The 25,368-nt window shown below is 43.2% G+C and overlaps 1 protein-coding gene across 3 annotated transcripts in view; it reads left to right on the forward strand.

Moving 5' to 3' along the window:
• The first annotated feature begins 3,912 nt into the window (after nt 1-3,912).
• Nucleotides 3,913-25,368, forward strand: part of LOC114855504 (histone deacetylase 7-like) — a 31,206-nt gene continuing 9,750 nt past the window's right edge. The window contains exons 1-19 of one of the 3 annotated variants that reach the window (XM_029150693.3): nt 3,913-4,151; nt 16,010-16,194; nt 16,799-16,886; nt 17,177-17,291; nt 17,408-17,490; nt 18,402-18,515; nt 18,736-18,833; nt 19,046-19,144; nt 19,619-19,772; nt 20,202-20,440; nt 20,597-20,803; nt 21,161-21,356; nt 21,463-21,596; nt 21,732-21,852; nt 21,935-21,984; nt 22,772-22,879; nt 23,018-23,073; nt 24,270-24,357; nt 24,976-25,095. In XM_029150693.3, the coding sequence (XP_029006526.1) occupies nt 4,133-4,151; nt 16,010-16,194; nt 16,799-16,886; nt 17,177-17,291; nt 17,408-17,490; nt 18,402-18,515; nt 18,736-18,833; nt 19,046-19,144; nt 19,619-19,772; nt 20,202-20,440; nt 20,597-20,803; nt 21,161-21,356; nt 21,463-21,596; nt 21,732-21,852; nt 21,935-21,984; nt 22,772-22,879; nt 23,018-23,073; nt 24,270-24,357; nt 24,976-25,095 (2,274 nt within the window). In that variant the 5' untranslated portion in view covers nt 3,913-4,132. Of the gene's footprint in view, nt 4,152-8,663; nt 9,088-16,009; nt 16,195-16,798; nt 16,887-17,176; nt 17,292-17,407; nt 17,491-18,401; nt 18,516-18,735; nt 18,834-19,045; nt 19,145-19,618; nt 19,773-20,201; nt 20,441-20,596; nt 20,804-21,160; nt 21,357-21,462; nt 21,597-21,731; nt 21,853-21,934; nt 21,985-22,771; nt 22,880-23,017; nt 23,074-24,269; nt 24,358-24,975; nt 25,096-25,368 lie in introns of those variants that run through there. The other 2 variants (XM_029150694.3, XM_029150695.3) reach the window with 2 other exon arrangements.

Raw genomic sequence — 25,368 nt, forward strand, 5'->3', positions numbered from 1 at the left:
ATGCCGAGCAAAAATGCAGCCCATCTTCTAAACATGGGAGGGGCCCCCGTCGACCGCGTGCAGATGCTATCTAGCATAAAAACACAGTGACAAAGAGGCAGAAAACAGAACCAACAGATGTGCTGTTCTGCTCCTTGGCCGAGCGCTTTTCCAGGATCCCGGCTTTAACGCGGGACCGCAGGTCCGGGCGCCAAGTGCCCTCACAGCCAGGTTGACTTCACATTATTTCCACCGCCTCCCACGCTCTGGATCTGCGGTTCGTCGTCTCAGAAGCGCGCGTTTCCAAGGCCGCTCGTCACAGAGGAGCCTCTCGGTTCTGCAACAGCTGAGCGACACATCTGCTGCGCTCGCAGCCCGAGCCAGGACGCTGGGAGGTTGATTTGGACCCGCGTTTGACTTGAACCGATAAATTAGTTGATTCCACTTCCAGAAACGTCCACCCTCCTCACATACTCTCACTGTCAGAGCGGGTTTCTTTTCCCCCCATTTGTCATTATCCCCTCTGTGGCTAACCCCCCCCCCATCTACTGTGAATCAACAGCCCCCCTCCCCCTGATACAGCTGTTCCCTTGCCTCATGTTGCACATTCTTTCATTCTTTAAGGCTCTGGCTGTCAGGCTTCCATTACACTCCTTCCTGCTCCGCGTGCGTGTGTGAGAGAATGAGCAAGAGAGGCAATGTAACAATTTGGGGAAGGATCTGGAGCCTGAAGACAGAGTACAGCTGCACGGAGGAGAGCCACACACACACACACACACACACACGCACACACACACACACACACACACACACACACACACACTCCCCACGCTGTTTGTCTCTGGCCAATTACTGCGGCCCCAGCTCGTCCCGTCTCCCCAGTCCTCCCTCCAGTCCCACCAGCACCTTCCTATCCCCGCTATTTTTAGCATGAGACCTGAGGGGCCCCATCGCGGCCTAATCACGGCATCCACCGTGCGAACACTGCCTTCATATTGGCAGCGCTTAACCTCCCACTCCTTTGTCTGCCGCCCTTTAAACTCCCCTCCCCGTCTTTTTGGCCAAAGGCTCAGGTAATATAGTTGGGAATGCTAAACAAAGGAAAAGCGCAACACAAAAACAGGCTGCGGAGCGACGGACAACAAAGTAATAAGCCAGTGTTTGGTCTGGCTGGAACAAGCGTGACCTTTCAGGAAACTCTCCCTTCCTGTGAGAGACAGGCCGGACTGCAGCTCACGCCGACTGAGAAGCACAACAGAGAGTTCTTGGATGTGCGTTTGACACAGTTGGTCGGTGGCTTTCTTCAAGAGGTTATCGTGACACGTGTAGTGGACGTCAGCCTTTGTTATCCAGTGTAATTTGGTTATTTACAATTTTTAAAGTCTTTGTAATTAAAAACCTTTCATGCAACATGATGCATATTGAGACTGAAGGTTTAGTCGGGTCTGTGACCATATTTAAGTGTGTTTGTGATTGTAAATAAAACACTTTAGTATTTTTCAATAGCCTTTTCCTGACAACACACCTCACAAATCTATTAGATCCACTATGTTTCACTAAAACAGATTTAGTTCCATTTTGAGGGACATTAAACTATAGTTTAAGATCTTCTTTTCTTTGATTTGTTGACAGGAGCAAATATAGATTATCATGAGATATATTTTAAACCAAACCAAAGTTTGAGGCCCTCATCTGCGAAACCTTTTCAAAAGAAATGTGTTTTTAAAACATTTCCCAAAATGGCATATGGATTCTACACTGGAACGTTTCCATACAGTAATGAGGGGCAGGAAGGTGGAAATTCTGGGCCGGGTTCGGGGAATGTTGTGAAACATTGTGCACACAGCAGATTCTTTTCTTTTAAAAGAAGTCCAGAGGAGCAATCAGAAAGTTGAAGCAGCTAATGGATAAAAAGACAAAAGTCGCTCACATGCTGATAAGACATTTCCAGTATTTCCCGCTTCTTGTGATGTGTCTCCCCTGTTCGGGCAGATAAAGCCGGTCCCCTTTCCTTCTTCTCCTCCTGCCGCTGATCTTTAGGGTCATTTAAAGGCGTGCGTGGCGTGTGATGATCCTGATCCAATTGTTTTCCTCAAGGACTTCTAACCTGCTTCTTATCAATGTTGACATGTTTTCTGCCTCCTTTTCCTCTCGGGGCTCGAAGAGAGACATTGTAGCTATTCGGTGCCCGGCTCCCACTGATTACGCAAACTGGGTTCGTCCATTTTTAGATGGTTAAAACCCACATGTTCTCGAGTTGAAATTCTGGGAGAGGTTTGTTGAAAAATGTTGAAACACAGCCAAGTATTTCTTTAAATTCGTTACATACTTTGGCTCGCACGTTTGAAACCTTTAAACATCACAAGCCTCGTTCCATCACACAGTTTGTTTGAGGAGAAACTGAGAACGGCCTTAGGATCCGTCTCACTTGCCACGAGGACGAAGGGTCCCAACCCCAAACACGAGTTTCCTTTGGTCAGTGTGTTTTCCCAAAGGATGAAGTTACACTTGAACCAGAAAGCTAATCCGTAGCTGCTAGCGTAGCAGCGGAGGCAGCGAGACCACACAGCGGCTGGGGGTCAGGAGGCCTGCTGACCTTTTTAACTCGCGGGCAGAAGAATCCTGGAGCGAGCAGCGCAGGTTAATTCAACTCAAGCCGACTAATGGATTTTGGCGTGTCTGCTGCTGACTTGTTATGTTTGTCTGCAGCGTTGTTATGTCTGCTGAAACGCTCGGGGCAGAGAAAAGATGTGGCGATGTGTTTGATGAGTAATGAAAGTAGCAGCAAAGGGCCACATTTGATATATGCAACCAAAAACTATGAGTAGTTTTAAGAAATGATGCTTTTCTCTCAATTTAGCAGAAGAAATCTCAGCATTTCCTTGTTTTGGTTTCAGCCATGATGAGTGGCTATTTAAATGAATCAAATAAGTAAAAGTAAAAGTAATAATTAGTTGTAAAAGGTCGCGTATCCATTTTACTTCACTATAAAACAAAACTGGGCAGAGCTTTATGGATAATCTACATATACGTAAAAGTGGTTTCCCGTCTTGACGCCATGACGTTTCCAGTTGCATGAAACCGTCCGCAGCCTTTTTCAGTCTTGTGATGTCGTCCCTTTTACATGAATGAATCTCCCGCTGTGTTACTGACAAATCTGCGAGGAAACCGCACGCACCGATTCGTCTCTTCCGCTCGTGTTTCCGGGGAAGCGTTCATTTACCAGCGTTACTGTACTTAGAGAAACACATACATAAAGGTGTCTCTTTTTTTTTTTTTTTTTTTTTCAAAATAAATGTCTCACATGAAGTTACAAACCAGGGACGCCTGAAGCGGCTCAGCAGCCTGTTGCTAAGATAAGATCACTGGAATAAGGCCCTGTACTTAGTTAAAGCACGTAACAACGTTGGATTGTTATCTCCTAAATGAGTAACATCCCGCTCGTATCGGCCTTGTTCGCTTCACTCAGCCTAAAATGCAATTGTCAGGGTGAAATGCGGTGCCTTGTGTCAGTAATCACACTGAATGCCCCATTTGTGAGTTTACACACAAGTGAGAGTCATGGTTTAAAAAAGCTCATTGATACAAACAACCTATAGATAGAGGCCTGTGAAAAATATAACTGGGTTTCTGCCTCTTTCGAGCAACTGGTGAAGGTCACACAGTATATGAGCTATAATAAGAATAGGCCAAAACAATATATGTAGTTAAAATGCCTTTTACTGCTCGAAATGCAAAGTGCAACTGTGTTGTGTGTCCTAGGACAACACTTCCTGCTATTGTGTGTCAGACACAAGCGACATAATCTGTTACTCCGTCTCTCACACGCGCTTTCAAGCTTCACATCCCTCCTCCTCCCCCCCCCCCCCCCAAGCAGCGCGATGTGGCCGAGCAACCGTGTCTTCTCACAGAGAGAGAGAGCGCGAGATCGCGAAGGGAGCGGATAAGTAATGAGAGGAGAGAGATAGTTACGTTCACATGAGGAGGAAGTGAAAGACGGAGCGAAGGCAGCGAGAGCCCGTGGTGTCAAGCTCTCGGCCGGCGCACCGTGGGGCTCCAGTGCTGTCACAGCAGGATCTAGCTGCTCCCCAGGCCTCCCAGTCCGTCTGCCACTGACTGGAGCGCCGTGGGAGCGCGGAGGGACCCTCCCTGGATGTCAGCACCCGAAAGTGGTAGGAAACGACACACATTTGGACTTCACGCGTGGATGTGTGAGTCATTGTGTAACGGCCGCGCGTCTTCCTCAGTGCTGTCCCTCTGTGAAGCACTGCGCTTTAAAGTGAAGCCTCCAGTTTTGCTGAAGTCAGACTGGAGCGTCTTCATTCAGCTGTTCTGTTCTGCCGTGACTTTTGCTGCTGGTAGATGTTTTGCTTTGGTCTGTGGAAGGTTTGGGTTTGTTCTGGGGTCTCGTTTAGTCTCGTGTAGAATATGAGCGTTTAGAGACGAACTGTGAGTAGAAGTAGAAGATTATCGAGCATTCATGCATTTTTTTTTTTTGGTCTTATTTGTTTGGTTTGGGAAGTGTTGTTTCTCCGGACGGGGGAAAGGGAGAAAATTGGAAACAGACCCATCCACCCAGAAGAGCTAGTCCGTCCATGAAGACTATTAGTGCATGGAATCAACGGACACGCGACAACAGACAAGCAATGCAGGAGGAGGCACAGACGTGAGGAAGGGGATGGGTTCAGAAAAAGCCTGAAATGAGGGTCCGTCCTCGAAAGTGAGACACAACAGGGACATAGTGGAGTTGTCAAACTATGCTTGAGTAAAGGGTATTTCACAAATCGTGACCAACCGCATCCATCACATCTTCACTATCACATGTTTAAAACCACATCACCCAGAAGCTGTTAAAAATGGAAAGCAACGTGCAGCGTGTTCCAGCGGCGTCCCACTCTCCCTTCCTTGTTTTTCTGCGCTGCCGATGAACCGCCGGCCTCAGTATCTGCCTGCTCTCGTGTCATAAACACTGAACTTTCAGTCTATTTTTACTCTCCCATGCTGCTCCTTTTTTTTTTTAGAGAGTTGTCTGTGTGGTTTGTCGAGCTATAAATCAGACCTTAACTGCTCTGTTTCCTCTCCAAAAATAATGGGGGTGTAATGATGACATGGTTTTGTTTGGCCTCGCCGCTGCAGTAATGAAACTGAGTTTCAAGGAGCACGAGACGGACGGAAAGACAAGCGGAGATCACTGGACAAAAGTGTTTTCGGGGGAATCGTCACAATCGCGATAGCCGACGGGCCCGAACGAAGAGCGCGAAGAATCGGGAGAGATGTCAAGTTGATTCGCAAATTTAATTTAATTAGATTTGAAGTGCAGAGCGAAAAATCACGGCGAGGCTGGAAATGCAGAATTGTACATTCAGGAAAAGCGCTGCACGAAGCAGCGAATAACAATTGAATTGCAAATAATCAAACCTCTGAACTACTATGAAAACTACGTCAGTGCAGAGCAGGAACTAATGACTCATACTGTACTGTATAGAGCTGGAGGGGGAGGAAGTGGAGCACACAGGTAAAGCACGAGGCCCCGGGAGGACCCACACACAGTCAATGAAACGACACACACCTGGGCAGAACATCGACACACAATGAACCAAGGCCACGCGGGTCGGAGGGAAGAACTGCAGATACCGCCGCGTCCAAACTTAGGTTCTAGGTATTTGGTGTTTCCGCATGATCACTCAAGTGAAAGTGTGGTTCGTGCACGGTGGACAGATTCAAGAATAGACTCAGACGTTTTAGGTAAAAATAATATTTCTTTGGTTTCAGTTCACTTTATAATTAAATTGACAGTTGTATTTTAAAAACAGTGCTGGAGCTAAAGAAGAACTTTTAGAGGAACATTTAGACCATGAAGCATCAAATAATAGATAAATAATATGACAGATTACTTAATACTACAATTACTCTACAGCTGAAGATATGCAATTGGCAAAAGTGCATATAAAGCCTGAAAAAACTGACAGTCTATATTTCTGTCACCATGATCAATAATCAAACTGGGTTTGTTTAGTTTGCGGGGGTCGAGGGGGCAGCAGGTTAAGTGGCCCCCGTCAGCTGGAGGTGGCCCTCGGGGGACATAACTCTCCCCATGTCAGGGTCACCCGTTCACACGGCATCAGCGAGGGCGAGCTGTTGCCGGGGCGTCGAAAATAAACCGAGTGGGTGTCAGCTGACAGTAACAGAGAAAAACAAGGTTTCACACACCGAGGAGCAGAGAAACGGTTGCAGGTTGCTGCGGTGACACCTTCCAGCCCAGCTCCAGTTGGGCTCGTCCTCTCACGGTGGGCACAGCTAGAGAGGGGGACCTCCTGTTGCCATTATGAGCTAGTGTAAAAGACTGTCAGCGTTCATAAGGGGCATCTGACTGCTGTTGGAAATCCTTTAGAAAGAAAAACATCACCTCCCTTCATTGTGGTCTGAAAAGGGATTCATGGTCTGTGAAGAGATAAACTATACATCAATCCAATAAATGGCCAATAGTATGTATTTATCTACATTTAGATAACAAACAGTAGCTGCAGTCATTTACTGTACTGACCTGCCACCCTAGTGAAGTAAAGTGTTTACCTGCAAGCTTCTAATTTACTATAGAGTCAAACTCCACTAAAGCATTTAGTGAAGTCAAGTAGGTGGATGTAGTTTTCTATAGTATCCGAAAGCAGTGTCACAGCAGTTCAAAGCCGTCCACATTCCTCTGAACTCTGCGTTCAGGCCTTTTTCCACCCGTGAGCGCACAGTGTGAAGGCGTCGCGGAGCTGAGCTTTCCAGCATCACAGTCGGTTTCCTGAAAAACGACGCGAGCGCCGAGCGCTGCCTCTCCCCTCCGTGGGCCGACCCGGCTTCGCTGTTGGGAGTGGAACGGGTTCAGAGACGAGCCGCTGCCGCCGCCGCCGCCTCGCTTCAAAGTCACCGCACGGCTGCGAGCGGCGCGCGCCCTACCTGAGCGCGTGCAGTGGGCTTCTGTTGTGAGGATTTTTGAGAAACGAAATACGCATTTCCACAACCACAGTTTTACATAAGAAATGACACCTCTGGTTTTCCTCCACGAGCTTCTTGTCACGGCGCCGGGGGGCGGATTTCTGGTTTAGGTGAAAAGTCAGTGAAAGCATCTTTAACACTGGAACAGAGGGAACGGTGCAATTAGGGTCCAACAACCCAAGTGTAAAACAGAATAATGCATGGTTGTATACAACTGACAACAAACAACAAATCTTTGTTTGTGACTGACTCCAGACGTTCCATGAGTCCACTGTGACATTTCCATCAGTGACTTGTTCCATCACATCATCTTTGCACCTCAGGCTTTAATAAACCAAACAACAATTACCCCAGCGGTCCATGCAGTGGCCACAGCCGCCACCGCATTTGTTTTGGTGCAGTCCATTAGTGTGTGTTGGCTGCTGGAGACCTGCCAACCTTGGCTTTGGCCTGATTGTTTGCATCACAGCCCCTTTCCACACTTTAATCTCGTTCTCACTACTGCTATCTTCTTTTGGCTCCCCCAGTTATTTTTCATGCTTTTTGGCAATCTGCCCTGCAACTGCTGCTCCCTCCATCGCCATACTGCCTGACTGCATTCCTCTCATTCCTCCGGGCTTCCTGTGACTGGAGGAAGAAGTGGGTCCTGCTGGCCACAAAGCTCCACCTTGCTTCGCTGTACTATAGGTGTATTTTTAATTCTTTACTGTTTTGGATGTTGGTTAGAAAAACAATACATGTCTGTGCATGTGCATCTTGTTCATTGTATTCTATTTTGGGGGTGTAATCACTCTGACACAACCACATACTGTACACATCCAAAGATTCACATCCTAACCATCATTTACACTGCATGTGTGATAATGGCAGCCACAATGTAGAAACACTGCGAGCTGGAACAATGAGATAATTTAAAAAAAACGACCCAATAACATGCAATAATTCAAACCCAAATAAGCAAGTGCATAATAAACAGATTCACATTTTGAGTGGCGTCTGAAGTACATCTGCAAAAAGAAAAGAAGATCTGCTCAAGCATGTGATGTTCAAAGTGATAGCTATGAAATTCAATTTGCTTGCAGGTATCTTAAATCATTTAGGCCTGTGACTGTCAAGAGCACAAGGGAAACACGTGCTGTTATTGGAATTAGACAGAGAATTATTGAAAGCAGCGTTTTTTATATGTGTCCTGGTCATAATTTCCCTTTAGGTACACAATTTATCTGAAAAACAAACTGGTCTGGGTCACATGAAAAACTGGTGTGACTCCCAAAGTATTAATAGCTGGTGTTTTCATAGACCCAGTGATCCAATGTGGAACATTAAGAGACAGCGAGAGAGTATTTTGGAAGACATCATATGAGACCAGGCAGCAGTGTGAGTATTGACTGAGCGCCATTACAGCATAATGTGGTACCTTAACCATAGTATTATATTGGGCCAGAGAAAATACAGCTAACTGTGTTTTTTTTTTTACATTTAAACTAGATTGTAGCAACACGTAGCGTGTTCACACTGAACTCTGTCCATTTAAACGTTAAAGAAAGTGGGTGAAAACACACTTTAAGGTCCAACTTAAATTTAGCAGCTACGGTTTAGCTCCTTCTCACTTCCACCTCAGGGCTCCCGCTGCACATTCACGAACGCCCACACTCGCGCGCAGCATCCTTTGCCGCGCTGAGCGCAGCAGATGGAGCCCTCGCGCCGGCGGCGCGCGCACTGACGGGAGCGTCGCGAGCGTCGCGGCGGCGGCGTCGGCGGCGTTCGGCAGACTGACTCCCAGCGAGGAGGAGGCAGATGAGCGGAGAGCAGCGTTCGGTTCGGCGGCGGCGGGCAGCCGCTCAGTTACGCAACTGGCAAACGTAAACCGCAGAGTTTGCTTCACTGCGCGTGTGCCGCGGTGACAGGTAACGGTCGGAACCGAAGTTCGGATACTGTTACCGGACGAGAGGGAGGGACGAGCGAACGGTTGAGTTTACGCGTACGGCGCCGCGACATGAAGAGGAGCGACTCCTGGACGGAGTGATTTCTTTCGGGCGTCCGGTGCTGCCGACGCGTAGACGCTGCTCTCAGGGGCCGCATGAAAGTGAAAATGCTTCGCTTTTGAACTTCCATCTCCATAAGGTAGGCGACGTTTGACGGCTAACAGGCGCTGTGAAGCAGCACAGCTAGCAAGTGCGGTTGACACTTTAGAGTTATTTCCATCTACAAACATAGCGACGTTTCACGCAGGCGACACGAGCTCGTGCTATGTGAAATATTACAATGTTCAACTGTTTTGGGGGTTTGACATTAAAAGTCTTCACACAGGGAAGCCTTGATCTGGCCAGCGTCCAAACTGAGCAGGTGTAAAACTACACCTGGCTCGTACAGTATTTTAAGTGAAGTTAAGTTGTTCCTTATTTTCACGCTTAGAAAAAAAAAACACAACCATTTATAAAAACTGACTAAGCTTGTTCCAGTATTAATTGATGAATAATAATCATCTGCCGAATTAGGTGACTGCTCTTCAAGATGCCTTGATACTGTAGTTGATCCAACAGGAAGCATCGCTAAAGAACTTAAAAGTGTTCAACAGGGCTAATAATTGTGTGATTATGGTGTTAAAGCCTCATTTTGAGCTCACATTTCCTGCTGGATGTCTTTCTACCCATAACGTCATTGAAAAGTTTGACTCATTCACTACTAGGCAACAAACGTTCGCTTGTCCGACGGAGCTGCGGGTCGGGTCGCTGTGTGTGCAGGGCTGTACTGTGGGAAGAGGTCGTATAATGGGTCAGCTCCTACACGGGTACCTTCAGTCACCGCAACATGCAAACGCACACACGGCGGCAGCAGCAGCCATGCGTGGAGAGATGATCTCATGTGTCCAGGTTGGTTCCGTCTCTGGACAGGATGAGGTCATCGCCTCTGTGATACAGTTACATGGGTTTCATGTGTGCCATGCCAAAAGGTACCGGTCCCACCCACCTACACTCCTCTGCCCCATTTCTGTTGCCGTCTAATTCTCTCCATTGCTCCCGAATTTTTTCCTCTTGTCATCTCTATGAATGTGCTTATGTAAAGCAGTGATCGTTAGTGTTTACTGAGTAAAAAGTCTACCTGATGACGAATTCAATGCAGGCGTGTGAGACTCTACAAGAATATATCTCTTTGATCAGTCACCCGCACTTTCTTCGACGCGATAAGTGATCACAGGTTGCATCCCTTCTCAGGTCATGACAGCCTGTGGGTTTGTCACAGCATAAACAGGCCTTACATGGGTGAAACTTCCAGCACCAATATAGTACAGTATATACAGCGCTGTACATGCATACGTGTGGATGTGAAAACAGTTTCTCTTTCTGCCTGTGGGGTTTTGCTACATTCTATGTGTTATAGTCACATCCTTCATCCAACACCAGTGATCAGTTGTGACTCACTCTGGCTTAACTAGTTGTTAAGTAAGTTCTGCTACTTCTTGCACTTCATATGAGACAGATGCACTGCCATGTGGTTGCTAGCCACCTGTGGTGCTTCTGCTGGCTTACTGTACTCTTGGTATGAAGTCGAGTTTCACCTTGCAGTTTATAGTGTATAATCATCTAGGAGAGATTCAGACTCAGACACATGCAAGGATAATAAATATCTGAAGTGTGTTCTTCGTGATTAATGTTCTGTGTGGTTTACATGCTGTTGTGTAGGGTTTCCCAACATAATCCACAATGCCCACCACCAACAATTTACCCTTATTGTCCTTCAAATGTCTGGTTTTCTCTCTTTTAGAGAAGAAAGAGATTATATTATCTCCAGTATTGATTTGGAAGCAGAGCTACAAAATATTAATAGTGGGTTTTTTGTGTTGGCCAAATCTCACTCAATAACCAAAGAATTTCCATTTACAATCACATATTATTAATAGGATTTGTTATTTTTTAATCCTAACTATCAATCAACTAATTAAATATTGTATTAAGTGATTATATTTTAAGTATTTTAATCACTTGAACACATTTTTATTTAAATACAAATAAATTACTGTCTTGATTATAAAATTGGTGGAATAGCTAAATGTTTGGTGTTTTTGCTTCAAGTAATTTAAGAATTTTGTCACTAATTATAATAAATCAGTAGTAACAAACAAGTCTCTGATCTTCTCAGCTGTAAGAAAGATTTGTAGCTTTTTGATTGCCTTCTACCATTAAGCCTGCAAGTTTAGGATCTTAATATATCTAAAAATATTTTTCTATTGCAACAATGACTAAGACGACCAGTAAGATCTTTCATTACTAGTCAATTCATCTTCCTTTCCCTATGCTTTAATTTTAGTTGAGTAAACCCTGATTAGAACACTTGGATTTGGATTAACTTCATTTTTTGACTCATGTTTTTATGAGTCTTACAGGCGAGATGAAAGTGAATATTGACCTTTTCCCAGGACAGATAACCTTCGAAAGTCCCCAGTGTTTTCCCTGTGTGAGCCACAGCAATGCATGACAATAGAGACAGTGTTCTGGACTGGCCAGAGCCCCAGATCACATTTCCTCTTCCTGATTTAAGATCAACTCAGCTGACTGCTGATACACTCAGCTCCTCAGAAACAGCAACAGGATTATTGCTAAGTTTGTGAATCATTCGAGTGTGTTTATGGGCCAGTATACTGATGACACATTGGTGACTTACAGTAGGAAGTGAGCACAAGAACCAGCTTTTTTAGTCAACCGCCCTTTCGCCAGGTGTTGGGTTGTTTCGTATTAAAACTAATAACGTATGTACACGTGTGGGCGGTAAAACATTTCCTCAGGTGAGTTCATGCCATTACAGCATCAGCATACAGTATGGGTGGAGACACAGTGTACACATCACTGTCATGGATGATTAGCAACTGTTCTTTATAAAGCACATAAAGTATGCTCATGCCAGGTCAAATAGTAAGTCATGGCTAAATTTGCATAAATTGTCCATGGGGCTGTGATAGTAATCATTTGTGTGTGGTTTAATGAATCAGGCTGTGTATTAGGTCTAATGTGTCACTGTACAGTTTCACTTTATATTTAAAAAAATGATAAGTACCTGTAACCTACAGTATAGGCAGCAGCTGCTTTGTGAAGCATTTTACCTTTTGTCTTTCCTGAGGCAGGACAGATTCAGTCCCATGTTAGCCATATGACAGTATCCTGGCCCTTATTTAGCTCTGTTTTCTCCCTTCAAAAAAATTCTCTTTTGAGCCCACAGGAGACGTACATTAGTAAAAGAATTTCAACAATTGTCCGTCTGTTTTGACTGTGAGAAATCAAGCTGGAGAATCACACTAAAGGGCATGCTATCATGTGACACTGTAGGCACAGTAGGAATATAATATCAAGAGGAGTCTTGTAACCGTCTGACCTCTGATCTTCTGACTAATGAGTTTAAAGAGTGCCAGAGACAGTACAAAACATTACTTATGACTTATGGTGAGAGAACCAAATAAATGTGGAAAAGGAATCTTGTGCTATTACAGTAATCTATTCTAATGTGACTGCTTGAGGTAAAAAAAAACTTTTTTAATTGGTAGATTTGGTGTTTTTCCTATTTCTAAACTAAAGCAATTGGGCTTAAATCATTTTGTTATTTAATTAAATAAATTAGTTGTTGGGGTAATGGTTTATCAGGTTGACAATAACAGCTACCAGCACTTACAGTAAATTTTACACACAGAAGCTTTTGTGGGCAGTTGGGAATCCTATTAATACTCTGACAAGCTCACACAATTGCCACATATTCAAACACACATGTGGTACTAGTAATATGTTGAGAAGCTGCTGCGCACAAACACTGTGTCCTGAAACATGTGCACCTGCATCATTACACAGAACAACACAACTGTTTGCTGACAGGTGACACTAAAAATAAACCAGCTTGGTCACATACACTGAAACTTGCACAAAGAGCCACACTGTTTTTTTTTTGTTTTTTTTTTTTCAAACGAAACAAATGGGCACTATTAATACACTGACACCAGTGCACGCCAGCACTGATGCACTGATACACACTCACCATCAACTGTCACACAAGCAGATACTACTTATGCAAACACAAAGACCTGCTGTGTATGCTCAAAAGAAACAACTGCAAGCTATTAATACCTTGGCGTGTAGAGGATGGAAGCACAAAAGCACACACACACACGCGCACACACACTCACATATATAGATATACACATACAGAGATTGATACTCCAGCTGTTCGGAAGCAGAGGGACAGAATGTCCTCAACAGCTGTGGATTCCTATAAATGTAAGGACAGAGGAAGGATGGAGCATGGATAGTGGGGAACTACTGAAGGTGGTCATCACTGCGGAGTCTGGCCTGTGTGTGTGTGTGTGTGTGTGTGTGTGTGTGTGTGTGTGTGTGTGTGTGTGTGTGTGTGTGTGTGTGTGTGTGTGTGTGTGTGTGTGTGTGTGTGTGAGTGTGTGTGTGTGTGTGTGTGTGTGTGTGTGTGTGTGTGTGTGTGTGTGTGTGTTTGATATCTGACTACACCAATAACATTTGTTTAAGGTTTACAACATTTTCTTTCTGAACTGCTGCTCTTTCTGCTTTGTTGCTCATCTAACGAGGCATAAACCTCAAGACTGTTGCCCAAATCTGTGATCACAGATAGTAACTAAAACCTAACCTGAGCGCTGCAGAGCTCACTCCTTCCAATACCATTGTGGTTTTCACTCAAACAATAAACAATGTGCAGTTTAGGACCACAGCGTGGATTTAAATACGCAACCCAAGGACTGCAATTCTGTCAAGCTGCAGCAATGAGCCAGTGAAGCTATTCAACCAAAATAGCAGCTTGTACTTGCCTAAATGAACCAAGAGGATGTTATGGTGAAGGCTAACTTTAGAAACAGGAAGTCACTGTTTCTGTATGTGTGGGTCTGTGTTTTTGCGTGTTTATGCGAGTGCCTGCAGCAGTAGACCTCATGCATGCAAGCATCCATGTGTGTGTATACGGTATGCGCGGTGCCTGTGTGTGTTGGTGCTTCAGTGTGTAGTGTGCTGCAGAAGGCCCACAGAAAGAGGATGATGATTGTGAAACAAATATGCTATTACAGAAACCAGAAGTTCATCTCCTGCCTATTTTTAGCACCACAACGCTCAAATGACAGACAGAAGCCTGCACACAGATGTTATCTAGACACGCTCGTGCTCATTTTATTTCACTGACAACATTTCTGTTCAGTAAGATTAAGATTTGGATCTTTTAGTTTTGGATTAGAGCTGAAATAGTAGATAATTGAACACACTGTTGGCTAAATGTATTTGTGCTGTTGTGTTCCTTGGTTATTAAGCTCTTTGAGCACACAGTGCTTCCTGCAGTAAATACTGGTCCCTGACGCGCTTACTGTGTGCTTGCTCCAGCTTGGTTTTCTCTGTATTCTCTTAGTGAAAACTTAGACCACAGGTGTTTCTATTCTGTTTAGACGAGAAGTTAGACTGACTTCCTGAACGTTTCCTCCCTCTCAGGGGCTCCGAGTTGTTTGGTAATCATGTTTTCGTGTGTGTGTGTGTGTGTGTGTGTGTGTGTGTGTGTGTGTGTGTGTGTGTGTGTGTGTGTGTGTGTGTGTGTGTGTGTGTGTGTGTGCAGATTATTTTAGTCCCCGTCGCCATCCTATTTCTCTAGTGATTGTCTGATTTCCTATGAAAACACACAGGCATTCTTTTGATTCTTCTGCTGCAACTGGTACTTCCTGTCACACCTTTGCTTTCTTTTTTAACAATCATACTGTAGCAGACTAAGTTCATTAATGAACCTTATGTCATACTGTACATAGCTGTCTTCCTTGCAAGGTAGGATTCCAGTGAGGTGAGAGAACTGTGCAGATCTAGACATGTTTAAATTGTAGGTATAGGTTTACCCACCACTGCAATGTTATCTTGTTCTGTAAATGAATCTGGACTTATAAGCTCCCCATCTGCATTTCTATGTTCTGTTCTGTGTAGGCCTTGGGAGTGTTTTCTTCATGAGACTCCTTCACAGATGTGATTATTTCCCTTGCTGTCACTCATTTTGCTTGGGTGTGTAATGTCTGGCTCAGGCAGGAGGGAAGTTCGGTGGCACTTGGGTGCAGCATGTGGAGGTTTGCCTGAGGCTGTTTTGCTGCACCGCTGCGAGTTAGATCTGATAATATTGTATTAGTTGCCTGCTTCATTTAAACCAACACACTTTTCACTGAAGCTGTTTTTGATTTTGGTCGTTACAGGAATTCTGTGAGTAATGTTGAGTCATACTGTATTTCGCTCTCAGTCATACGCATGAGTTCAGTCATCCTCCACATATTTTCATCCCTCCTACTGACCCTCTGCCCCAAAGGGATCAAGGTGTATCCTTCTGTACTATATCTGGATGCTTCTTTGTACTGAGACATTCCCCACCAAGTTTATTGGTTTCAGGTTCCTTTGGCATTGAAACATAATAACTGTATCAGATGATCTGTCAGCTTCTATGGATTTTACCAGTAGATATATGCCTCACTTCCAGTTATCATTTGACTTACTGTCTGTCCTATGTTTTATAGGCCCTGCCATCAGATTCTTATTCTGATATATATGTTAAATTGTTAAATAGTTGTAGTGGAAAATAAGATCTTTCCAGGACCCTTTGGATTACAAAAAAGATCAAAATCACACCACTCTCCATCTACACAAAGACATATGTCTTTAGTTAGGACACTGAGGCTTGCTCAGGTGTTATTTCACTTGGGCTAAATTTAGCTTTTTATTGCTATCATTTTAGCAAAACCTGGAAGCCAGATGAAAGGTTGATGTACCTGACCCAAATGCTCTCTAACTATACTACGTTCAAATATAGCTACACCTCTCTCACTTGCTTTTCTCAATACCTGCATTGAGGAAAAATGCATTGAGAAAATTCTCTTGAAGGCAAGGTACCTAAATGAATATCACTGGTGGATATACATGCTTTGGATTTGGACAGTGTTGGCAATAAGAAATATTGTGGTTTGTTAGATGTAAACTAAACAGTGATCTGTGAATTGTCAGTTTATTATTCCCTCTGTCTCTGTTTCCTTCAGTGGATGTGATCAAGAGCAATCAGACTTCATTATCCAGACACTGGGTGCATCCAATGGATCTAAGTGTGACCCAAAGGCTGTTGCACCCAGGCCCAGATCCAGCCATGCTGGCTCCCCGCTCTCATTTCTTCCTGGGTTCCCTTGCTTCTCAGCACTGCCCCCCATTTTCCCAGCAGCACTTGCAGGTAAGGAAAAATATTTGGGATGATGGAAGTGGAAAAGGAGCATAGAAATGCTTCAAGAGCACCAAACATAATCAGCACGTTGGTATTTTTGTATCACCAGTATTCAGTACATAATCAGGCACTTCATAGGTCTGAGCATGACCTGATTATGATGCCTCTGTTGTGTCTTGCCACATCTGGCAACACAAGCCCACCAACACATCAGTATTTGATTTAGGCCAGACAGAGCAAGAGACAGATGGTTCTCCTGCCACAGCAACCTCAAGAAGGCAAGCTGCTTTTACTGCACACCTTTCTCCACGGTGAATGCTCAGCAGAAATGAATAGAAAGCAGGTCAGGTTACTGTAAACAGACCACCTTCTGAGCAATCGATTCTGATTGATGTAATCTTGGATCAGCTGACTGCCGTGGCACACTCGGTGTTACAGTAGAACATCTTTGTTCTGTCAGGAGTCTTACTCAGCATGGTTCTGTGGTCATAAAGAGATATTTGTTTCTCTGAGGTTGTGGTGGTAACACTGTTTGTCTCTTTTTGTGTAAATCTTATATGCATAGCCCAAAAAGAAAAGACTGGTTTGGATTCATTCATGTTTTTCTATTCAGTACAGCATTGAACAAAGACAAAGAGAGATGGAAGAAGAGAAAAGAGAAGAGATACAACAGCTGATACGAAAGAGTAAAAATGAACAGAGTGAGTATTATAAATTGTATTTAACATGCACTGTGTTTTTGTTGGTTTGCTAAGAGACCATAGTTTTGTTGACAGTGAGTCATTTTGCAGTGAAAAGTATGGGGATTTCCAGTATAGCTATGATGTAGATTCCTATAAATTTGAACTTATTTTGAAAATTCAACTTTGAACGTCAGACCATCATTGTAAAAAAAAACAAAGAGGAAGATCCGAAAACGTTACTAGTATTAATATTAAATTGTACAGTTATTACTGCATACTGGGTTTTTAGTTAATTTATTGGTTGGCAGGTGCTGTAGCCAGTCCCCTGGTAAAGCAAAAGCTACGGGAACATATAATCATGAAGAGTCAGCCCACCCATGACAGGGTCACTCCCAACCACAGCAGCCCTTCAACGGGATACAGGTGAGAGAAAATCTGGCAACACACCTGCCGTATAAAAACAGAAAATACTGAACATGAGTAAACAATATATAAAGCCAGCATAAGTTCAGCAAAATGAGAATATTTGTTGTACCCAGGATACCAGTCCCTGACGTGTCCTCAAAGCCTAAGGAGGATTCAGCCTGTGACCAGCGCAAGGACCTCGCCCTGCGTAGAACAGGTGAGAACCCTCAAGCTGTGTGTGTCTGTGATGGGGGCTCCCACCATGAAGTTAAACTTGTGAACGTCACTTGTGTTTTTTCATTCTGTGTCTTTTGTCTCGTGGACTCCTCTGTGTAATTCGAGTTAGACTCAGTCACCTACTTGCACAGCTCAGTGGGGGTATTTTGTTCAATGTAATACTCTTTAGTGTCACAGGAAACTGATTATGTTACATGTTCTGGGCTAAAGAATGGAAAAATAAGGTAGAGAATGGCCATACGCAGAACAGTCCTTTCAAGTGAAACCACAGACCGTCCTTAGGCACCAAGGCTACAAAAGCAGAGGGAACCTGAACAGTCATAAAAACAAAAGCAACAGTGAGACACAATCACAAAGCAGTTACATAACCTTAACAAAGGTATGTACACACAGGTACACTGTTAGAATGTCGAGCAGGGCTTGCTCATTGTCTGAATAAGAGTGGGAGTGGTTTCATTTTCATTCTATTCTTCTTTTAGACACATTAACCATTCAAAAACCTTTTATGTATTTGCGTTGTCCTAGAGCCCTTAAGTGTCAGTACACACACACACCCTCCTGTACTTTATTTATTTTTTGGCTCACTGACAACACAAAGCTGTCTTTTATCCTGTCTGAGTCAGGCACTCATTGATTGCTTTGTTTAGGATTATTGGAGTCCGACCAATGTAAACATAGAGCATGTTTATGGTATTTACCGGAGATGATGTAAGAAGGTATTTGCTATGTTTAGCTGTGCTTGCTTTAATAGAAATTTAGTGCATGGTATGTGAATGCTCTGTTGCTGATGTACAATACAAAGCAGTCAGTTTATATTAAAGTCTGTGAGTTCCAGAGCTAAACGTTACCAGATTATGTTAATTATGTCTGTGTACGTGTGTACATGTGTAGTGTCAGAGCCCACTCTGAAGTGGAAGATAAAGAAGCTCATCAGTACAAGGCCAAGCCCACTGCAGCGTAAGATCAGTGCCCCTCCTGCTGTCAAGCACAGGACAGAAACTCTGGGTAAAGTATCTACATTTGATTTTTAAGTTTGATTTGATTGTCATATGTTTTACTTGACAATATGATATGTGTAAAAAATGTCTTAACAACACCTATAACCTAATGTCTTTCTAAAACATTTATTTTGGTACATGGTATGCTTTGGTGCAGTATGAGCACATCTGTTGTGATAGTGGTGGATGTCATGTGTTTCTGCGTGTCTCTCCATTTTGTCTTCCAGACTCCTCCCCAAGCAGCAGTAGCAACCCTGCATCAGGCTGCAGCTCACCCAACGACAGCCTCCATTCAGATAACGGGAACCTCTCAGTGGCTCATGAGGTAAAGCCCTTGTATATTAAAACTGTTTACATGCAACAGGCTTATGTATCACCATCATTGGTGTTGTTTCATATCTTGCAATTACATTTAGTTCCTATGTAAGAGATCCTGCAGATCACCCCATGTTCTCTGTATGTAGTAGCAAGAATATAATGTACAGTATGACTTATCTTTACAAAAAATCGATATAATGAAATATTTCGCTCATTCAGGCCCAGAGGTTGCTGTTGAAGGATGGCAATTCAACACATTTTGCCCTGCCCCCCAAGCCCACCGCCGTGCCTAACATTAGTGCTGGACTCCCTGCACAGGTGAGCAACGATACTTTCTAGGGATCCCTTCACAGTCAGTATAAATTGGCTTAAATTAACAGCTACAGACAACAAAAATTACAAGCAACAATTTAAGTCAGTTAGCAAGAACATACATTCATATTGTAAGTATATATACATATACTGTATGTATGTATGTATGTATAACTAAGCCCATAATGTCCAGAGCCCTAAGTTAGAGTCTGAACACTCATCACTAAGAGAAACGTGTGGTGTCTTCAGGCTTTCACTTCCCTCTTAAACCCTCTCTGGTGCTTTCATATATTCTTAATAAGTAATGCAGTTGTTTACATATTGTTGCAATCTCTCTCTTACTTTGCACCCAAAAATGTTTTTGCATACATTAATCATCAATTCATTTAGCTTAATTTGTTTAAGATGCAACAACAAGAACTTTTCCTCATTGTAGCAGTTCAACATCCAATTACCTTTTTCATTCTTTACTCTCCTCAGGCTGACCTACAGGTAGCCAGGCCATTGGCAGTACCTGCCTTAAATCAACTCTACCTGCCTGTGGAAGGGAGCAGCCCAGCTTTCACGCAGCATCTGCAACCTGTGCTCATACTGGAACCACATACCGGACTAGTGCACTCTCAATTTGTCTCCTGTGAGTCACATAACTGTAAATAGAGCATAAAAAGAATCTGGTCAGAGCAACCTGATATTGCACAGATACCTAAATGAAACTGAGCATTACAGCAATACCTGAATGTATGATTACACTTATCTTGGTTCAATATCACATACTGTACAACACAAGGGTGCCCTCTACAGGCCCCTTGATATTAATGCCCTCTTCATTAAAAATTGGGTTTTATTTTTTGTTCCTAAAGTATATATATATATATATATATATATATATATATATATATATATATATATATATATATATATATATATATATATATATATATATATATATATATATATATATATATATATATATATATATATATATATATATATATATATATATATATATATATATATATATGTTTTATATTTTTATTATTTATTATTTACTTATTTTTTGCAGTTCACGGGTTAAGCTCTGTTCCACTGCAACAGCAACATCACCAGTCCTCTTCCTCCAGAAGAGAAGGTGTTGTCAACCTGTCTTTACACAAACCTATAGAGAGAACGCGCTCTGAGCCGCCACCCTACAGCCACTCATCCCTAACTTTGAACCCCGGCTACACCCACAACCACCACCAACTGCTTCAGCCATTCCACAAGAGCGGAATGGAAAGGTTCAAGCAGCCACACCTCAGCAAGGTATGGTAAAAAAGTTTTTTTTTTTTTTGTTCTGCCTCTATTATACAATTACGTGTTAAAGGGAACAGTAAAACTTTTAAGACTTGTAAACGCTGTAAAACGTCTACTTTATATGAACTAACAAGCAATTTAATCAAGAAGCCTCATCTGACACAGATCCCGTCAGAGGACATGGACCTGGAGGAGATTGGATCGGGATCGGGCTCAGAGCCCGGGTCTTTGTGCAGCTCAGAACCAGGTTCCATTTGTGAAGACAGCTACCGCAGGAGACAGAGCACCGCCAGCACAGACTCAGTTTATGGCACGGAGTCCACAACCTCCTCACGGGAGAGCTTGATTGAGGCTTCACATTCCAACAGTCAGGTACTGACTAGACTAACTCTCACTTTTGTAGTGTGTGTATAGAACATTTCAAAAGGATAGTGTAGTACTTGTTCTTAAGTAAATTTCTATAAAACTTCTTTGTTTTACAATGCTAGCATTACTTGCTAAAGTGATGTTTTTGACATCAGAGGGCGCTGTAGCTTCATTTAAAGGAGAGAAAAGTGTTGTGCCATTATGCACGGGTTTGCTGGGGGTTTTTTTCTACACAAACAGTATTTATATTTTTACATTTTTTATATTATTAATGTACCAGAGAAAGGTGCTGTTTTAATTTAATATTCTATTACATGCTTCATGCTTGTTTTTCTCTTTCAATTACTTTCCTCGGAACCACAGAGACACATGATCCTTAGACCAGGTCTCCAGTTGGATCCCCTGAGTGGATCTGCCTTAATCTGGCCACACCAGCCTCTGGTTCGGACCCGGTCCTCCCCAGCATCCACCTCATTGCCCCCTCCTCATCCATCCACCCCTATACCATCTCTCTCATTATCGAATCCTGCTGCAGATACCCAGCTTCGCTTCACTACAGGTGAGATACACCTTTCCTAAAGGAAAATTTTAACATCAAATCCAGAAATCCATGAAGTAAATGTAAAATGAATTTACTATACTATACATTATGTATTTGGTTCTAGGTTTGGTTTATGATGGTCAGATGCAAAAACACCAGTGTACATGTGGAGACAACAGCCGACACCCTGAACATGCTGGAAGGATTCAAAGCATTTGGTCCAGGCTACACGAAAGAGGTCTCAGAAATCAGTGTGAGGTATAGTGCACGCATATTTACACAGAAAAGCACAAGTACACTATACTTAGTGACAGGTGCTTTCCTCCAGAGACAGTGTTGTATATAATAATAAATATAATATAAATGTATATGTGTGTGTGTGTGTGTACTTAGCGTATCCGCAGTAGAAAGGCCACGCTAGAAGAACTGCAGTCAGTCCATTCAGAAAAACATGTGCTTCTATTCGGCACCAACCCGCTCAACCGGCTCAAGCTGGACAACCGCAAGTTGGCTGGTAAAGATAAAAAGAATACATTACAAATGCAGTAACATAGTCATAATAGTGATATGACCACGCCATATTTGATGTCTTTTAGGAATTCTGTCTCAGCGAATCTTTGTGATGTTACCATGTGGAGGAGTTGGGGTGAGTGCCACACGCCTACACACAAATACACACAGGAGGACAAATCACAGCCCATCTCTCCACTTATTGTTTTGCACTGCTATACAACCAAACCTTACATGATTATGCCTAAATACACAATTAGGCTAATAATACCACAGAACACTAATTTACTTATAATGTTAAAATGTACTAAACTATTTAGTAATCAAAGCCTGTACAAGCGTGAGGTGTGGAAGAAAGTGAAAGGAAGAAGGAGAGTATAAACGTGTCCTGGAGCTCGGGGAAAGTGTGTGCCTGAGTGTGCATTTAGAAGAACTGCAAAAGATTTGGTATATTTGGTTCTGGAGAGGAGAGGAGCAGAAAGGCAGACACATGTCAATCGATATGACAACTCATCCGCCTGGGTTTTGGTGGACTGATTGGAACAAGATTGCAAACTGATTAAATATAAAAGATTTTCTGATTTCATTGTTCAAACCCAGCATATGTATAAAGAATTTTGCCACAAAAAGAGGATAATTCTAAGAACAGAGGCAAGTACAGTAAGAGAAAGTGGACTTGAAAACATAAGTTTCTCAGCAATCAGTTAGTATCCACTAAAGTTACCTTTTCATCTGAAATAAAATGCATATGTTAAATATACCACTATTATACCACTATTTGAAATGTCTAAATAATTGCAGCTGGCAGCAAATTTCAGTTTGATTAATGTGAACCCTCAGACAATATTGAAACAGTAGTTAACTTTTTTTAACCTGGCCCCTTCACTAAACATCTGTAACTGACTTCATGTTTCTCATCACAGGTTGATATTGATACAACCTGGAACGAACTTCACACCTCAGCAGCTGCTCGCATCGCCGCAGGATGTGTTACAGACCTGGCACTGAAAGTGGCACAAAGAGAGCTGAAGGTGCGTCTTTATTGCCAAATATATTGGCTCCTGTGAAACAGATTGTGCAGTAAATGGCACAATATGCAGTTTTGCGTTCTTTGACACCCACTGTAATGCTGGTGGCGAGGTGTTAAGGCTTGTATTCTTGTCACGCAGAATGGCTTTGCAGTGGTGAGGCCCCCCGGACACCATGCAACCCACTCCTCTCCTCTGTAAGTGCAGCAGATTGCAGCTACACGTGCGAGCAAACACACCCGCACATACCAAGAGCCAGGAGGTCTCTGCAAAGTGCTTCAAATGAGTTATTACAGATTAGCTACACGTTTGAGCGCTCACTCCATCTCAGTCTGTATGAATGTGTATGATGTCTGCTACCTGTCCGCTACCCTGGGGCAAACAATCTCCTGTGTTTGGTTACTTCCAAAGCTTTCAAGATGCTAAATGAAGCACCTCAAAGGAGCTGTGTGTGTGTGTGTGTGTGTGTGTGTGTGTGTGTGTGTGTGTGTGTGTGTGTGTGTGTGTGTGTGTGTGTGTGTGTGTGTGTGTGTGTGTGTGTGTGTGTGTGCACACTGTACTGGTGTGTATTTGTGTAAATGTGCATATTTGTGTGCATGGATTTGTTTCAGTGTTTGATAGAAGGCATTAGCCAAGTAACCACATTCAGCTGGGGCCGCATGTGTGTGCTCAGCAGTGCATGTCACTGGTTATTTATGGGATGATAATGGCTTTTCTTGATGAGCAGTATTTGGACAGCATATATAGCAAGATATACTGTACACACACACACAGACGCACGCACAATGCTCACAGTTTACGATTGATGCTGACACTGCCACTTTCAACATTCCTCCATTGTTTTTCATACATCAACACTTTTTTGCATACCTTTACTGTAGATAGAGGGTTGAGGGAATAGCTGCGCCAAGTTGTGAGTTCATTTCTTTGAACTCATCTCACATGTCCTGCTAGCAATTCGCACTGTGTTATCATTTGGGATGCGGAGTGAAGTTTATGATAAGGCTCGTTTTCTGTTTGTCACCGAATTTGTTGGTTCTGCATTTCTCAGGAGTGCAGGATTTCAGACTCAGCATAATGCCGTAATGTGAAAAGCTATCATTGTTTGTCAGCAATGGAAGATGAAATACAAAACAGCTTCAAATGAAACATCCCTATTTCTCAAGTATTTGCCGTAGATGTTTGCGTGGCAGAAGTTCACCGCTGTGACTTGCACAGTGGAGTCAGTGCTGTGAATGTCACAGCCTGGACTGAACAGCCAACATGTGATGCCAGATAACTGAGGATGTTCAGAGATTCCTGAGGTCCACATGGTGTTTCTTTAATAATAATTTATTAAAGATGTCCTGATCAACACATGTGGCTGCTTCTCTTCCTGTCTGTTTGTCCACAGGGGCTTCTGTTTCTTCAACTCCGTGGCCATCGCTGCCAAGCAGCTCCAACACAAAGTCAATGTCAGCAAGATTCTAATCGTGGACTGGGTAAGGTCCCACTGCATGACCCCTGCCACTGTTCTCCACATGCGCAGCAGCACACACACATATGTAGAGCAGAGAAACCCTGCACAGTAGCCATCCTATTTGTCTTTTACTTCATTTAGACTCAGTTATATCTGGTCTCCACGTGTGGTCTGAGCAATCAGTCTCTCTCTCTCTCTCTCTCTCTCTCACTCTCTCACACACACACACACACACACACACACACACACACACACACACACACACACACACACACACACACACACACACACACACCTGCGTTGAGCCCCAAATTGGACACTCTAAAAATAAAATTAAGTTCAGAAGCCACAACTTCTACATTAAAGCTTCTAAAAATGCTGTCGCGTATCAGAGGACTTTACAGGTATTGATCTACAGCCGGTGTTCTTCTTTGTTCATGGTGTGTACAGTTTGTACTGCATGAGCCTGCGTCGGTTCTGTGCTTTCACTTGTATTGAATCAAACAGTAATTATTGTCTGCTTCAGCAAACTCAAATTTATGTACAGCATAGTAATAGCATATACTATATCATAAACATATTTATTTTTTTTTAGACAGTTTTGAACCAACAACTAATTTGGCGTCTGCTATTTGTCCAGGATATACACCATGGCAACGGCACCCAGGAGGCTTTCTATAGCGACCCAAGTGTTCTGTACATCTCTCTACATCGCTATGACGATGGCAACTTCTTTCCCGGTAGCGGGCATCCCAATGAGGTAGTTACCCAACAGTTTTCCCAGCATTACTGTGTTTTCCTGCTTTTGTTTACGTCGTCATAGTGATGTTTTGGCACGTCTGTCTGTGTCTGCATGTTGTCTTGTCTGCAAGATACTGTACCTGTGAACACAATACACATCCTTTTATTTACAGCACAAGGTCTCCTAGTAGGATGGAAAGCCTGAGCTGTAATCCTGAGTTCTCTTTGACTCCAAAATATTTAGAGTTCATATAATACTACTGTCCCATGTGAAGATTGATATGTTGGCATA

This window comes from Betta splendens, chromosome 5, assembly GCF_900634795.4.
Source record: "Betta splendens chromosome 5, fBetSpl5.4, whole genome shotgun sequence".
NCBI lineage: Eukaryota > Metazoa > Chordata > Actinopteri > Anabantiformes > Osphronemidae > Betta > Betta splendens.